Below are 17,651 nucleotides of genomic sequence, written 5' to 3' on the forward strand. Positions count from 1 at the left end.
CAGTGCAAAACCTATGATGGCAACAAATCTTAGAGCACTAGTGAAAGTAGTACACATGCACTTTTAGTACAGTATCTCTGCTCAGCGCAACTCTAGATAAGAGCTGACAGTAACCTCTGTTTTGACCTACACTGTTGACCACATCAGTGAAGATGCACCAGTCTTACACCAACAGTGAGAATACTTCTGAAAATTGTCAGTGCAAATGAGACTTTTGGACAAACTTCATATTGAGGCCCGTGAGGAATGGATGATAGGACATGAAGCAATGGGCTTAAATTGCAGCAAGGGAGGTTTAGGTTGGACATTAGGAAAAACTTCCTATCAGGGTTATTAAGCACTGGAATACATTTCCTAGAGAGGTTGTAGAATTTCCATCATTGGAGATTTTTAAGAGCAGGTTAGACAGACACCTGTCAGGTATGGTCTAGATCAGTGGTCTCCAACCTTTTTACATCCCAAGATCACTTTTTAAATCTCAGAACATCCTTCCCCCAAGACCCCACCCCTGCCTTGAAGCTCCGCCCTCTCTATTCTTCTCCTCTCCATCACTTGTTATTCCCAGCCCTTATACAGTCTACACTGCCACTTTTTTTTTTCCAATTCTTACGTAGGGAGAAGTTTTTCCAACATTTGGCCTGTCTACACTGGACCAAATGTCAGAAAAACCCCTTCTTTTGGAATCCCCCTTGTTCCTCATGGAAAGAGGAATATAGGGGTTACCGAAAGAGCATGTTTGCTCTTCCACTAAAAAAAGCAGAAGAACAAACGCATCCCTGGATGCGGAAGAGTTTTTCCAGGATATCTCTGGAATCCTGAAAAAACTCCTGCAGTCTAGCCGTACCCTCACTGGGTTGAGACAGGATGTATGAGAATGAGGGATTTGGGTGTGGGAAAGGGTGAGAAGCGCAAGCTCTGGGGGGGATTTTGGATGCAGGAGGAGGTGAAGAAGGAGATGCAGGCTCAGGGAAGGGGCTCCAGGCTGGGGAGTGTTGGGGTACTAAGCAAACCACAGGCTTGTGGCTCTGAGGGTGCAGGAATTTGGGTTGGGGTATGTGAGGGGCTCAGGGCAGGAGGTTCCAGTGTATGACAGGCTCAGACCTAGGGTCTGGGAGAGGGGCGTGCAGGAGTGTTATAATGCTGCAGCCAGATGGGGGGGTTGGCCCCAACTAGGGGTTTGTTGGCCAGGCTTCATTTTTAAATAAAATACTATGTCAAATACAAAAAGTTTCTGCATTGTCTTTATTTATGAGAAGGGAAGGGAACCTGTTTTGAGTCGGGAGGTCACTGACCCACAGAAAAGTCAGTTGGGGCCATACAAGGGAGATGCAAAAAAAACAAAAAAAAAACACCTCCTCCCAGAACCCCCCCAAGCCTCACTAATCTGGCCCCAACTATGCTGGGGGGGAGCAGGGGTACTAGTGGGTGCTGCAGCAGGGGACAGAGTGCTGGGGTGGGGGCAGGAGAGGGGACAGGGTGTTGGGGGGTAGGGGATAGGGTGTTAGGGGCATCAGAGGATGGTGCTGGGGTGGGGACAGGGCTCTGCAGCAGAGGACAAGGTGCCAGTGGGGAACAGGAGAGAGGAGTCAGGGCTCTGCAGCAGAGGACAAGGTGCCAGTGGGGAACAGGAGAGAGGGGACAGGGTTCTGCAGCAGGGGTCAGGGTGCCAGTGGGAAACACGAGAGAGGGGACAGGGCTCTGCAGCAAGGGACAGGGTGTCAGTGGGGTTCTGCAGCAGGGGACAGGGTGCCAGTGGGGAACAGGAGAGAGGGGACAGGGTTCTGCAGCAGGGGACAGGGTGCCAGTGGGAAACACGAGAGAGGGGACAGGGTTCTGCAGCAAGGGACAGGGTGTCAGTGGGGTTCTGCAGCAGGGGACAGGGTGCCAGTGGGGAACAGGAGAGAGGGGACAGGGTTCTGCAGCAGGGGACAGGGTGCCAGTGGGAAACACGAGAGAGGGGACAGGGTTCTGCAGCAAGGGACAGTGTGTCAGTGGGGTTCTGCAGCAGGGGACAGGGTGCCAGTGGGGAACAGGAGAGAGGAGACAGGGTTCTGCAGCAGGGGACAGGGTGCCAGTGGGAAACACGAGAGAGGGGACAGGGCTCTGCAGCAAGGGACAGGGTGTCAGTGGGGTTCTGCAGCAGGGGACAGGGTGCAGGTGGAGGCAGGGAGTCCAAGGCACCAGCCTCCTCCCAGGACTCCTCCCACCCTTCCGCAGAGGAGGGAAGCCCCCACGCGCGCACCTCCTCCAGGGCCAACTCCCCTTCCCGCAGAGGAGGGAAGCCCCAGCGCGCGCCTCCTCTGGGGACCCCCCCACAAGTTCCGGCACACCACACCACAGTTCTGAGGAAGGGGAGCAGCCAGCACACTTCCGGAACCGGCGCACAGCTGCAGGACTTCCATCCATTTTCACTGGAGGTAGGTAGTGGGGCTTCTTAGGCATGGGAGAAATGGGGGGGGGCCCGAATGCCTCGCGATCGACTGGTCGAACCCTCGACCGGTTGGTGACCACGGGTCTAGATGATGCTTGGTCCTGACATGAATGCACAGGATTGGACTTGATGACCTCTCGTGGTCCCTTCCAGTTCTAATATTCCATGGTCAAGGCAAGCAATGCATCAATGTGGCTGTCCATAAAGAACAGATGTATTTATAGCAGTGGGATCCCCAAAACACACACAGTCCCCAAGAGTCACAAGGACTCACTAAACTCTTTACAAACAGAACTGAGCAACACTATAACAAGAAACCAATAAAAAAAATCAGAATTCTTATCATGGGAAATTCTAGTGATAACACCATATACAATATCCTGCTTCATGTGAACCAATGGACACAACTGATGAGTGTAGAGTTTTGAAAACTGTTCAGGAGATGTCTGTCCATCTCGTTAGGTGGCAATGTCAATTGCTATCAATGCATATAATTCAGTGGCTAAAGCAGCAATATGCAACTCACTTCAGAGCAATCTTCATATCCAAGTACTAAATTATTAGTGTCAAGTTAAAGGGGTCCTAAAACCTTCTACTCCTGGATAGGACTGCCAAGTCATTGCTGGAAATTCTGGGACAGTGCTGCTCCAGAAAGAGGATTATTAACAAAAAACAGATCTCCCAAATCTTGGTCTGAGAAGCACTTTCTCATTATTGACTTCAATTTAACATTAATTTATCCCCTAGATGAAATGGATTTATGCCACACTTCTATTTTTTCAATTGATCTGTGGTACAACTAACAACTAGAAGCAAAAGCAATATAGTGGCTTACTCTTCAAGCAGATTTCACAGACTGCTCCTTTTAAAGAGGAGACGTCTTCTCCCCACAGTCTGATTTACTGAGTAACAAGCTAACATACTTACAGTTTTTCTGAACAATTCTAACTCATTTTCTGTATAGTCAGATGCCATCTTAGTTATTTCAGTTTCTGCCAGATTCACCTACAAAATAATACAGTTATTTAACTCAAACTGTTTGCACTTCAGAAGGGTAGCCAAGTTAGCCTGTAACTGAAAAAACAACCAATAGTCTAGCAGCACCTTAAAGATTACCAAAACACGTAGTTGGTGGTATGAGCTTTTGTGGGCACAACCCACTTCTTCAGATATCTTTGCACTGCCAGCCAGAACAAATCATGCATTATTTTAAAACAACAAGGTCACTTGTTGCAACAGCATGAAGGAACATTCATTCCTGAGTAGAAAACTTTTGATTAACAAAAACACCTCTATCCTGCCCGTATAGTACCTCCAGTACTCCTGCTGAGGGCATTTCCTGAGCAAATACTCCACACTGTGCACTAATGGAGACTAAGATATGAGTGAATTTTTCACTTATATTAAGCCAATATGTCAAATAAAGGTTTAGCTTCTAAAGTGAGTTGGAATGAAAGGTCATACAATAGAACAGCATTCAAAAATCCTGAAAATACCTAATAGCAAATAGTAATTTACTATGGTTAATAGTCGGCACTACTTCGTTAAGAAAAATAACAATACCTTGTTTAGCTTTTGTACTTTCTACCATTATGTATTATTAGTCCTATAAAACAGACACCAGGAGGTGAGGCATTGGTCAGGGTTGCACAAAGCACGTGATTCCCAGATCTCTGAAATCCCCAGACAATACTCTCTCTGACATTTATAATACAGAAATTCCAGATAAATTATTTGTAAATCATTTCCTAGCAAATATTTTCCACTCAGTGAATATTTGATTAGTAGGTGCAAAAAACCCATGTTGGGGAGCTTTGAGAGTTTTCCAGCTGAAGTGGCATATAGAAGAGAAAAATCTTCCTTTTAAAAAAAATTACCTCCTAATATTTAAGCTAAATAAATCAGACACTCCTTGCTGCCATGTTCCATTCCCTTGTGTCTATCATGTTAACAGTTTATCCTCACACTTTCCTGTTCTACATGTATCTACTATAGCAGCTGTCAGCATAAGACTGAAGGAGCCCAGCCAAAACAAGACAGCACTAAGTGTGAAAGTGTACTGGCAGATATATCCTCACTTGTACGATTCTATATGTTTGCTCAAACTCAAGGATGGCATATGAAGCATAGAAATTGAAGCTGTATTTGTTAAGCACTGGCAAAAATACTGTCCCTGCCTAAAAGAGCTACCAATCTAAAAGTATTAGGAGGAATGTGCACTTTTCATTGACATGTCATGCGTGAAGGCTCATTTTATGTTAAGTATAGAGATGATTCTCCCCCATTGCTGCATTCTTGAAATGTGACATTGGTTAGTTTTAGTAGTAGTTAGAAATTATCTCCACGAGGTGGCAGCATATCACACACTTACCAATGCATAATATGTTCTCCCATCATCTTCAGACATTCCTTTCCGGATCTGCATAAACAAAGGCTGCAGATGGAGGTTAACAACACTGATGAAGTCATCCAATTTATCATGAGCGTAGTAGACTGGAAATGTTAAAAAAAAACAATCTGATTAAACAGTCATTTCCCATTTTACAGACTGAAATCCAACTCTGGGAAACAGGGCTTGTGACACCCATGCCAGGAAATTTGAACATTTATTTTACATTTATCTGGTATGTACTTGTCCTGTGCTCCTTTCATGTCACTGCTGATTACTAATGCAACACCAGCTTTCAAAAGAGTCCAGCCCTTGGGATTTCAGCAGCTATACTCAAAAACTCTTATGTTTGTTGCTTGGCTCTTTGGTTACCACAGAATTATCCATTCCAGCTGGTCAATTTGAATGGAGTTATTTAAACTGAATAAAAAGTTATCATATAGGCTAATCTCCCATGCATAATGAACAAATATATCTGTGCATGCTTCTGTTTGTGATCGCCTTGCATACCATGGATTGATAATAAATTCTGACATTTGGTGCCATATCCTATAAGAAAAAATTCAGCAGCAGAAATGAGACTGCAGACATCACTGAGACATGGAAGAAAGCAGGTAAAGCAGTCTTGGTCCCCACATGGGCACAGCACCATCTCCACACAAGGATTCTGGCAGAATTCCCACGGACTTCACTGGGAATAGGATTTCACCCTTACTGTTTAGAGGTAGCTTTCACAACTTTTTTAACCAATAAAGTTATTTCTTGCAAGATCTCTTGGAGTATTCAGAGTGTTCACTAATGGGTATTAGGCTGCCTCAATTTCAAGAGCTACCATCCATATTACAGGAGCACCTGGACGCCTCAGCTATGGCGCTAGGCCCATTGTGCTGAGTGCTGTACGAATGTGTATTCCAAAGGCAATCCCTGCCCTCGAGAACTCACAATCTAGGTTTATGACAAGGCTCCAAAGATGGATTCATGAGGTAAGAGTAAAATAAGCATGTATTTGCATTATTAATTTGCCTGACCATAATAAGGTGGCTTCATGGCAGAGGAGAGTCTTAAAGAAGGATCTCAAAGAGTAGTCGTTACAGGAATATTTGTTTGGGAAACAACCATTTGAATTTTAGATGAAAGGCTGCTTACACTAGCAAATCCTCCCACCATGGAGGGAAATAAAAATTCCCCAAAAATGTATTGGGGGGATTGGTCATGTTCCCTTCCGAATCCTGTGCTCAATAATTTTAACACATGTAAAATTAGTTTGCACACTTGCTGGTGCTGGTGTAGGAGAAATAAAGAGTATCATAAATCTGTGACAAAGGTACTAAAAGCAGCTGTAGCAAAACTCTGCTGGAAAGAGTATTAAGGTTGAAAACCAATCTAACTGAATGGACAGAAATTGATCATATTTTTGTACTGAAAACTATCTAACATTGGCAGGTCTGAGAAAAAATGTGGACAGGATTAGTTTTATATTTCCAAGATGTGGCTATTTACACATTACCTTTACCGCTCTGCTCATTGGCTGTACACTTTCCTGTATCATGTCTGTCTGTAGGTTGGAAATTCCTTGGAGCAGGGATCATGCCCTCTTTTCTCTTTGTAAAACACCTAAAATAATGGGTGCTCTTGGAAATACATTATACAGATACCTGCAGTTTCCTGGAGGTATCAAAGGGATGCATTGTGTCATCACAAAATCCAGGAAGATATAAGATGAGTATCTAAGCCAAGACCCACTTTTATTCCAAGATTAAAACTAAACCCGTTTTCCAGCCAGCTGGGTGTTTTAGATTTGTTTTAACTATATCAGTTTGGTAAAAAGTTGAAGCTTGCCAAAAATTAGTGGGGACCGTCTTTTAGTAACAATAAGTTGTCTCTTTCGTTAAGTCAGAGAACACAGTCTAATTTAATGCGTTATCAGAGATGTTGGCTAATGAATAAAGCAAAGCTGTTCACAGCATAGAAAACAAAGCTTATACTAGAACCAGATAGTGTTCTTTATCCTCTCTAGAAATGAGTCCCAGCCCTGAACACTCAGTAGATATGCACATGGTTGGACAATAATGTGTGGCAGCATTGAGAGTAAAGCTCATTATCTGCATTCATAGAAGCACATTGGAGCTTTTTCTCTGGCAGAAATTCAAGGGCAATTGACAGATCATCAGAGTAGTAACTAAATGAGATGCTGTAAACAATCTGATTTTATTTTAAGCTGGATACAAACTTATAATAATAAACAAGACCATCAGTCCCCGGCCAGATCACAAGCTGGAGGTCGCCTCTGGAACTAGGGACTTTATCTGAGGTCTCTGTGCTTCTCCCAGGAACTGTGAGTACATAGCAAACAAAATACTGCTTTATCTTTTGGTTAATGATCATTCTAACTCAGACACTGGGCTGAGTATTAATCTCCTCTTTTAGACAAGTAAAAAAGTAATAGCAAAGAATGAGAGAGATAAAGACCAGGGAGTCTTTACTACTTAGGATTGTTCTGAGAAACTACAGTTTCTTCATACAAGCCCAAACACAAATTTAGGGACCCCTTCTTTAGGACAAAAGACTGTAAACAATGTTAGTAAGGGCTAAGAAATAAGACAGTCCTTTATTTGCAGGTCTTTACTTGACATCTAAGCATATGGTTTATTACCCTATTGTGTATATTTAATCTCCAGCTATACAGATGTCAGTTATGCAGGAGAGAGAAAATTGAGATTCTACTCTGAAAAGTGACAATGTAAAAACAGCACCTTGTATCTTTGCACTTTGACACAAAAGTCATGGAGAAACAATGTAATACTCAGTCACTATTTACAGTATAACTCCACTAAGAAAAATGGCACCTATATAATAATCTTCAGTGTTCAGCACACAATTTTTTAGGGTTTAGCATTAAACAAAAATCAGAATGAACCACGAGACTATAAGATTAATTTGGATTGTAAATTCATGGTGTTCTGTTTTGATTTCACAGTAAATTAAAGGTTTCACTGAGAAACACTTAACTTCTCCATTTCATCTAATTATTCCTTAAGTGCAAACTTAAAAAAAAAAGCTTTCATGAAAAGCTCCCCATCCTACTTTCAGTCTTGCCAAATCATGTAATCTATTACATGTCAATAAACAAACAAATCCCTAAAAACATCTGAGAGATCTGCTTGTTAGTCTGTCAGACCCATATTATTATTAGCTGCATTCACATTAAGACAGTTTCACAGGTTTCAACTGTATTTATCATATGGACTGATTCAAATGGTTATACTTGAGCACATCTTTTTCACTAGCTTTCCTGGGTTTTTCAGGTTCAGCATTTACACATGCAGAGATCAGAACAAGCCTGTGCTTTGGTTTAGTTGGTTAGGATTGGGGAGGACTGGGTATTTATTTTTTAAATGAAGAGGTTACTTACTTCGTAACAGTTGGTTTTCGAGATGTGTTGCTCATGTCCATTCTGACTAGGTGTGCGCACGACGCATGCATGGTCTCCGGAGCTTTTTCCCCTTAGCAATCTCCATAGTGCCAGCAGGGCGCCCCCTGGAGCGGTGCCAGTATACCAGTGCATATATACCCCTGCTGGCACCTCTACCTCCTCAGTTCCTTCTTGCCGACTCCTTCCAACAAGGGGAGGTGGATGAGATTTAGAATGGACATGAGCAACACATCTTGAAGAACAACAGTTACGAGGTAAGTAACCTCTTCTTCTTCGAGTGCTTGCTCATGTCCATTCTGACTAGGAGAGTCCCTAGCCATTCCCTTGGAGACGGGGTCGGAAGGTGACCTACATCTATACTTCTGCAGATTTGAGAACTGCTGCCCCCAGCACAGTGTCCTCCCTTGCCATCTGTGTAATTGCGTAGTGTTCCGCGAATGTATGCACCAACGACCACGTAGCTGCTCTACAGATCTCTAAGGTAGGCACCTGTGCTAGAAATGCTGCCGATGTCGCCTGAGCCCTCATGGAGTGGGCTGTCAGCCTAGGCACCAGCTTGCCTGCACTCTCGTAGCATTCCCGGATGCAGGAAGTGATCCACAAGGATAAGCGCTGCCACTGAGATAAACAGCTGTGGTGATTTATAAAATTCCCAAGTCCTGTCTATGTAATACACTAATGCCCTCCTGCCATCCAGACAGTGCAAGGCCTGTGCCCTGGGTGTGGAGTGTGGCTTTGGGTGAAACACTGGCAAATAAATGTCATGAGAGAGGTGGAAATGCGATATTACCTTGGGTAGGAACCCTGGGTGAGGACGGAGCCTCACCTTGTTCTTAAAGAACACCGTATACGGGGGTTCAGAGGTCAGTGCTCTAAGTTCTGACACCCTTTTTGTCAAAGTGATAGCGACCAAAAAGGCTACCTTATAGGACAAATGTTTCAGAGAGCACGAGGCTAGAGGTTCGAATGGGAGCTTCATGAGGCCCTTTAGGTCCCAAAGTGGGACTGGCGGTTGTTCATATGGGAACCATCTGTCCACTCCCTTCAGGAACCGTTTGACCATTGCATTAGTGAATATGGATCTGTGTCCCTCGGTCGGGTGAAAAGCCGCTATTGCTGCCAGATGCACCCTGAGTGAGGACGTGGCAAGGCCTTGTCCCTTCAGGTGGAGGAGGTAGTCCAGGACTAGCGGGACAGCCGCTTCCCCCTGGGGAAGTACTCTATCTCCCAGCCATGATCTGAACCTTTTCCATTTAGCCTCGTACAACGTCCTGGTAGATGGCTTTCTACTTTCTATCAACACCTCCCGAACACCTCTAGAGCAGGCTTGCTCTATCTGTGACAGCCATCCAGGCGCCACGCTGCCAGGTGCAGTGATGCCAGACTCAGGTGTATCACCATCCCGTTCTCACACTACTGGGAAATTAAATCCGGTAGGAGTGGCAGCATCAGGGGCCCTTCTATTGTGAGTTCTAGGAGAGTTGCGAACCAGTGTTGACGAAGCCACTCTGGAGCTAGGAGGATTAACTGTGCTCCGTATTTCATTACCCTGATCACAACTTCGTGAACCAGAGGGAACGGGGGAAATGCGTACAATAGACCCTTGGGCCACACTAGCTGTAATGTGTCCCCTTTTGACCTTAGGCCGTGGCCCATGTATGAGCAATATTTTGTGCATGTCGAGTTGCTCTCCATAGCGAACAGGTCTAGGTGGGGAAACCCCCACCTGCAGAAGATGGCCTGCAATACATCCCGCCTTACTGTCCACTCGTGTGTCTGGATTGAGCGACTGAGATTGTCCGCTAACCCGTTCCTGGATCCTAGTAGGTGTGATGCCTCTAGGTGAATATTGTGGAAAATACACACCTCCCACAGCTCTAGGGCTTCCCGGCACAGGGGAGAGGAATGCGCCCCCTCTTTCCCCCCTTCCCCTGCTTGTTTATATAGTACATGGCCGTAGCGTTGTCTGTCAACACAGCTACCACTTTGTTCTCCAGCTAAGGGAGAAACGCCCTGGATGCCAAGGAAACCGCCCTGAGCTCTTTGATATTGATGTGAAGGGATGTTTCCTGTGGTGACCACGTCCCTTGTGTCCTGAGGTTGCCCAGGTGCACTCCCTATCCTATGTCTGACACAGCCATGACTAGTCACACCGAAGGGGACTGTGTGGCAAATGGAACTCCAGTGCATACCGTGGTCTCGTTCTTCCACCAGTTTAAGGATCGTAGTATCCTTTCTGGGATAGTCACTACTGCATCCAGGAATGTCCTCAGAGGGTTGTGCACGGCCTTGAGCCACCCCGAATTAGTCTCATGCACAACCTGGCGTACTGGATTACATATGTGCACGCCGCCATATGTCCTAGGAGCCTCATGCAGGTTCTTGCCGTAATAGTAGGAAACATCTTCAGTTCTATTATCAATGATTGCATTGTACAAAACCTGCTCCTCAGCAGCGAGGCTCTTCCTGTGATCGAGTCCAGGTGGGCCCCCCCAAAGTCTATCACTTGCGTGGGGTCCAGAGATGATTTTGGTTCGTTTACTAGTAGGCCCAGGCTGCTGAACAATGATCTTGTCCATTCGACCTGGTTTTGAACCTGTTTCCTGGATGTGCCCCGTATCAACCAATCGTCTAGGTAGGGGTATAGTTGTATCCTGTGTTTTCGCATAAACGCAGCCACTACTGCCATGCACTTGGTGAACACCCTCGGGGCAGTACACAACCCGAATGGGAGCACCGTCAACTGAAAATGATCCCCTCCCACCGTGAATCTGAGGAATTTTCTGTGTACCGGGGACACTGCAATGTGGAAGTAGGCATCCTTTAGGTCGAGAGCAGCGTACCAGTCTCCCTTTTGCAGGGATGGAATGATGCAAGCTAGGGTGACCATCCTGAACTTTGTCTTTTATGTATATTCATTCAGATCCCTTAGGTCTAAAATAGGACAAAGGCCTCCCTTTGCCTTGGGGATGAGGAAATATCGGGAGTAGAAACCTCTCCCCCTGAAACCCTGTGGGACCGGTTCTATAGCTCCCAGAGGCAGAAGATTGGAGACCTCCTGTCTTAGAAGGGTTTCGTGAGAGGGGTCCCTGAAAAGGGACGGGGGGGGCGGTGGGAAGGTGGGGTACAGAGGAAGGGTATGCGATATCCCTGTGCCACCAGATCAAGCACCCATCAGTCCGATGTGATATGCACCCAAGCATGATGGTAGAGGGAAAGGCGAGAACCAAAGGGGAGGCTGGGGGGACTGACTAGTACTCTGCTCTCGGGCATATCTTCAAAATGATGGCTTGAGTTGCTGCCCACGCAAGGGACCAAACCCCCTCTCGGCCTCAGCTCTAGGCCCCCTGCGCCTGTCCCTGAATTGATCAGGGTAACCGCTGTTACGTCCCCTGCACTGCTCTCTATCTAACCCATACTCCCTGGGGAACTGCCTCTGGTATGGTCTAGGGTTGAAGGACCTTCTTAAAGGCACAGGGGTATGTAGCCCAAGGGACTTTAAGGTTGCATTTGAGTCCTTTAGGCCATGGAGTCTCGACTCTGTTTGCGGAGAGAACAAAATTGACTCTTCAAACGGCACATCCTGAATCGTCGATTGCACCTGCGATGGGATGCCAGATACCTGGAGCCACACGATGAGCCTCATCACCACTGCAGTGGCCATGGTACGGGCCACAGAATCCGCAGCATCTAGTGCTGCCTGAAGGGTAGTGCGCGCCACCGCCTTCCCTTCTTGCATGAGGGCTCCAAACTCCTGGCGTTCTTCGAGGGGAAGACGCTCCCCGAATTTTTGCTCCAATGCCCAAGTGTTAAAGGTGTAACGGCCCAGCATCGCCTGCTGGTTCGCGATGCAAAGCTGGAGTCCTCCCATGGCATAGGTCTAGCTTCTTGGGTTCTTTTGCTTTTGGCGTCAGGCCCGGGGGCCCCTGGCCTCCTTCTGCCCCGCCACCTGCACCACTATAGACCCAGGAGTGGGGTGGGTGAAAAGATGTTCATGACCGGCCTGGGGTACGTAATAGCGCCTCTCTACCCCTTCTGCCTTGGCGGGATAGATGCAGGCATCTGCCATATAGCTTTAGAAAGCTTATCCACTGTCCTGTTTCGGGGCAGCACCACTCTCCCAGGGCCCAATGCTGACAGAATGTCGACCATGGGATCCAGGTCTTCCTGGACCTCTTCTGCCCCTACTGCCAGGTTCATCGCCAGTCTTCTCAAAAGGTCTTGGTGCACTCTGGCGTCCATAGATGGGAGCTGAGGTGATGAGTCCCCTAGCACCTCATCAGGTGAGGAAGAAGATTCCCTGGGTGGTACCTGCTCTTCTCCCCCCTCTGTTGTTCCCATAATTACGAGTGCCTGGGGTTCTGACTCCAGAGGGGCTGGCATCCTGCTCAGCAGCACTTGTACCTGGCCCACTGTGGGTGGTCTAGCTGTGGACTCCAGTCCCAGTGTGGGTGCTCTCAAGGGGGTGGCCAACGGGGCACTGGTTCTCCTGGATGACCCCATCACCGACACCTGTGGTGGAGGGCCCTGGGCCTGATGGTACGCCCAGGGCGTCCAGAATGGCCACTGTAGTTGGTACTGCCATTGGGTCTGGTGATGGTCAGCACCTCCACTATGTCCCGACCTCATACTGGATCTGGAGCAGTGGACTGATCCGTCTGAATCCACCTTGGACTCTGATGAATAGTCCGAGGCGGACCACGGAGAGACTGTTTCACTTTGCTCCTTCCTATGTGCTGCCATGGCTGACGGCTTGCCCCTATGTGCCATTCGTGGTGCCAGGGAGGCATTTGCTGGGCTTGCCTGGAGTCCACCAGCAACTGATACGCCGGAAGAAATGTTTGCGGTGCCGTGGTTGGTTGCGGCACCGACTGGGCTATCTAGAACTGACTGGGTGCCGGGATTGGTTGCGGGGTAGGCAGGAGTATCGGGGTGCCGAATGCCGCCTGATGCGCCAGTGCCACGGGGTGGTAGAAGACGTTCTGTGCCACGGCAGTCCCCATTTGTGTCAGCCGTAGTGTTGGCTCTCCAGTCGCAAGGGAAGGTGCTGTCCCCGTGCCGCAAGGGGGGTTTGCAGCTGCTGCTGCTGAATTGGAGCTGGTGCCGTGATCGGTGTTGTGATGCTAACTCCCTGTAGGGGGAGCCTCGGTGCCACGAATAGAGCCTGGCTGCCTTGCGGAGCTCGTGCCGATAACAGCACCAGAGGCTGTATCGGGGCTGGTGCCGGTGTTTGTCCCGGGGGCGGCATCAGGGCCGGTGCCGTTGTCGGCACCAGGGATGGTATCGGGGCCGGTGCCTGGGCACACAGTGTCAGGGTTATCGCTGGTGCAGGGAGCTGAGCACATACAGCGATCAGGGCTGGTGCCGTGGTTGCTGGGGTCTGAAGACTCCACTGCCCCGCCAGTGCTGAGATCATGGGAGAAGTGCCCTGGAAGGCTACGGTCCACACCTAAAAAAAAATTAATGGAGATTGCCTATATCCTAGAACTGGAAGGGACCTTGAAAGGTCATTGAGTCCAGTCCCCTGCCTTCACAGCAGGACCAAGTACCATATTCCCTGACAAATTTTTGCCCCAAATCCCTAAATGGCCTCTGCAAGGATTGAACTCACAACCCTGGGTTTAGCAGGCCAATGCTCAAATCACTGAGCTATCCTTCCCCCCACCTGTGGCACCAAACAGTCTCCCTCCTCAGCCGTGAGCTCAATCAGCTCCCTAGCTACCTCAAAGGTTTCTGGGGTGTAAGGGGGCTGCATGTCCCCCACCCTCAATTCAGGTCTTTGAGCACCCACGCTGCTTTGTTTTGGTGCCTTAGAAGTCTGGTGCCCCTGCTTCAGGCGCACCTTATGGCTCCGTCTTTCCGCAGATCTGCCCCTCGAGCCCTTGGGGCTCCGCGGTGCCGGCGACTGCATCTTATGTCGTGGTGCCTTATCTGCCCGTTGCTGTGGAGCCCCTAACAGCTCCGACGGTGCGTGTCTGGTCGATTGCGGTCTCTCCACACTTTGAGGTTGCAGAGCTACCTCCATTAGTAGGAGCTTGAGCCTAGAGTCTCTTTTCCTTTTCGTTCGAGGCTTTACTCCTCGGCAGATTAAACAGCTCTCTGCTCTGTGGGTTTCATCCAGGCACTTTAGGCATGACAAGTGTGGGTCGCCACAGGGCATAGGCTTCAAAGAGTCACTGCACGGCTTAAAGCCTTGAGATCCTGGCATCCCCTCCCCTGACGGGGAGAGTGCCACCCACTACCTATACTACTAACTACACTAATTAACAACTATTTGGATGTAAATCTAAGTATGTACAAGGTATGAAACTGCTACTGATGCGGCTAAAAGCCTCAACAACACACTCCAGCTAACCGTCACTGGCGGTAAGAAGGGACTGAAGGGTGGAGGGGCCAACAGGGGTATATATGCACCGGTATAGTGGTGCCACTCCAGGGGGCGCCCTGCTGGCGCTATGGAGATTGCTAAGAGGAAAAAGCTCCGGAGACTGTGCACGCAGCACGCGCACACCTAGTCAGAATGGACATGAGCAAGCACTTGAAGAAGAAGTATCAATATGCAGGTTGAAATTGACCCAGACAAATGTGCCCTGACATCTTACTGATCACGAGTGGACATGATTTGGGCCTACAGTATCTTAAAAACACCAACTCAGGTACTACCATTATATGCTGATGGTTTAACATTGACTGAGAGGGAACATACACCTACTCAATCCCCATTAAAAGAGGAATTAACTACTGGAACAGCTTCCCAAGGGATCTAGAAAATTCACTATGGCTTAATCAAAACTGGATGAATGTCTTCCTAGAAGATACTCTCTAGTTCAACTACAAATTATGAGGCTCAAAGAATCCATCACTGGATAGCCTGTGGTATGTAGGACACCAAAATAGATTATCACAACACTCCCACCTGGCCTTAAAAATCTGGGAATCTATCGGTAAAGGTTTGCTTTGAAAATAAAACAGTCCCTATAGAGTAATACTGTGTATCACTGATATGCAAACTGCTTGGACTGGCAGGAAGGAGGCTCCAAAAACCAATGATGGATACAATCATGAAGGGGGTGGAGGGGAGAAGCACAATTGTCCACAAAGCCACTAAACTCTCCTCTTTCCGATCCCTCCTTCAGACTCCTGTCCCAACATCTATGAAAACTGAGTCAAAGTGGATTATACAGAACTACACAAAGGCTCTCAATGCAGAATAAAGAGTACACAGGAGACTTGGGCAGAAGCTATTGCTTATTCTGGGCTATTTCCTCTTACAGACAAACCCTGAGTGAGTGCATAATCTCATTGCTGAAAACCCTGTGCTTCCTGAGCACGTCCCTACTGTTGTGACATTCTTCTTTGTGTCGTGTCTAAAATTAGAAGGCTAGTTCGGCAAGGGCAGTGTATATTTATACTTGTGAGGGGCCTAGCAAACTTCTGGATACTGTAAACTGAGATATTATCATTGTAGCACAGTGGATAGGAAGTGTTTCTTCAGAGAGATAGCTATTTGCTAATTCTACCACAGATTTTTAAAAAAATCCATAAAACTATCTGAGCATTACAGGCAAGATTTTAGTATGATCAACACACTGGATCCCACACTGAAGCAGCGCTGGGACTTTTTCCTAGAAAACCACATACTTATTTTTAAAAAACCCACAAGATGACTGCAAAATGTTCCTGAAGCTGGTGATCTGAAATTCCTCTCTCTCATCATTTCTTTAATAGTACTACAGATCTCACCACAAAAAAAGCACAAAATTTGTGCCGCTTAAGAAATGTAGGGCTGTAAAGTAACACTGCTGGTCTGGAGTAAATCCTTCTGTGCCCTAGCCACCAAATCCGGTCAGATAAAATACTTTTGGCATAATTCACATGAGTCTTTCTTTAAGCCAATACATTTTCTTTTGCACATCAAATAGGAAAAAGAAGCAATTTTCTCTAATCCCTTCTCTCCTCTCTTGTCAAGGGCTCTCCACAAGTGTATTTTATTGGAGTGGGTTTTTTTTTTTTTTTTTTGGAAACATAACTAATTCAGGATACACACTTTTCATAATGAATTATACAAATGTTACTCAGGATGGCTGCTTATTAGCACTTGCCATTAGCTTGAATGCAACATGAATTTGCCTCTCCAAGTGTAAAGGGAGAAAAAGAGAAGTCAAGACTCTTCTGACCTTTCAGCTTCCCTCACAGCTTAATGAGCCTAACAAAGAAAATCCTCATGACTGGCCAAATCTTAGAAAGAGCAAGGGAGAGTCAGCATTATGTACCAACAATGCACAATTATTTTGAATCAATGCCAAATCAAATACTTTAGAGCAAAGAATATGCAGTGCTGCTGGGTCAACACTCCAGCAATGAAGGGAGAAGGGTGTAAACCTCATTATTCAGTCTGTGAGCAAGAGGATGCTAATAGTGTTAGAGAGAAGATGTGCTTTTCAAGGGGTAATGAGAAACAGGGTCTTTCAAGCTGTATAAACAGAGAAAGTAAAAGGTGCCCTGATATCTGTGCCACCCACTTACTAAGGAAGCAAAGAAAGGCTGGAGATGAAAGGGGCTTCAGGGCATGTGAGAAAGCAGGGAGAGAAGCGAAGGAGTGATTGCTAGCTCACTGATGCAGTTCACAAAGTTGTTACTATTCTCCCTCAGGAACCCAATCGTGGGCAGGGCCCCACTGTGCCAGGTGCTGCACAAACAAAACAAAGACAGCCCTGCCTAAAAAGAGCTTAAAATCTAATTGTAAGACAATGAAAGGATAGACCAGGCATGCAAGGAAACACTGAGATAATACTGGTCAGCATGCTAGGTCCCACGCCAACAAATTCATCATTGTCCTTTTGTAGGCATCACGGCAAAGGAAAGTTTTGAAGGAGCATAAAGAGTTACAGATGTTTCTGGAGAGTTCCTCCCAAGCATGAGGGGCAGCATGGGGGAAGGGAGGGGCGGGAAGAAACACAAAGCAGGTTGATAGAAAACTTAGGAAGTGAGTGATGAAGGCTGCCTCCCAGATTTGATCACAGGCGAGGGTTGAAATCTGGATAAAAACTAGAGATGATAGGGTGGGGTTAGACCTTCAAGGGCCTTGAACATGATGAAGGGGTCAACAAAATATGTGGACAAGGGGGATCCAGTAGATATAGTATACTTAGATTTCCAGAAAGCCTTTGACAAGGTCCCTCACCAAAGGCTCTTGTGTAAATTACATGGCCATGGGATAAGAGGGAAGGTCCTTTCTTGGATTGAGAACTGGCTAAAAGACAGGAAACAAAGGGTAGGAATAAATGGTAAATTTTCAGAATAGAGAGGGGTAACTAGTGGTGTTCCCCAAGGGTCACTCCTACGACCAATCCTTTTCAACTTATTCATGTGGAGGCAGGATTCTTCCACATTCATAA

At 46.8% G+C, this 17,651-nt stretch overlaps 2 protein-coding genes across 3 annotated transcripts in view; one reads left to right on the top strand and one right to left on the bottom strand.

The window, feature by feature from the left end:
• NSMCE1 (NSE1 component of SMC5/6 complex) overlaps positions 1 to 17,651 on the bottom strand; it is a 49,208-nt gene that overhangs the window by 7,213 nt on the left and 24,344 nt on the right. For both annotated transcript variants that reach the window (XM_075899958.1, XM_075899957.1), the window contains exons 3-4: positions 4,803 to 4,924; positions 3,359 to 3,436 (exon numbers count right to left, since the gene is read on the bottom strand). In XM_075899958.1, the coding sequence (XP_075756073.1) occupies positions 3,359 to 3,436; positions 4,803 to 4,924 (200 nt within the window). The remainder of the gene's footprint in view (positions 1 to 3,358; positions 3,437 to 4,802; positions 4,925 to 17,651) is intronic.
• On the top strand, positions 1,500 to 16,277 carry LOC142818652 (uncharacterized). The gene is made up of 2 exons (XM_075899956.1): positions 1,500 to 7,155; positions 15,390 to 16,277. The coding sequence occupies exon 1, from the start codon at positions 1,518 to 1,520 to the stop codon at positions 2,436 to 2,438; it is 921 nt and encodes a 306-aa protein (XP_075756071.1). The 5' UTR covers positions 1,500 to 1,517; the 3' UTR covers positions 2,439 to 7,155; positions 15,390 to 16,277.

The sequence above is a fragment of the Pelodiscus sinensis genome, chromosome 16 (assembly GCF_049634645.1).
Source record: "Pelodiscus sinensis isolate JC-2024 chromosome 16, ASM4963464v1, whole genome shotgun sequence".
In the NCBI taxonomy this organism is placed as follows: domain Eukaryota; kingdom Metazoa; phylum Chordata; order Testudines; family Trionychidae; genus Pelodiscus; species Pelodiscus sinensis.

Bases quoted from the DNA above. Each gene is read 5' to 3' on its own strand.
- LOC142818652 (XM_075899956.1), top strand. From the start codon at position 1,518: ATGGTGCTGGGGTGGGGACAGGGCTCTGCAGCAGAGGACAAGGTGCCA.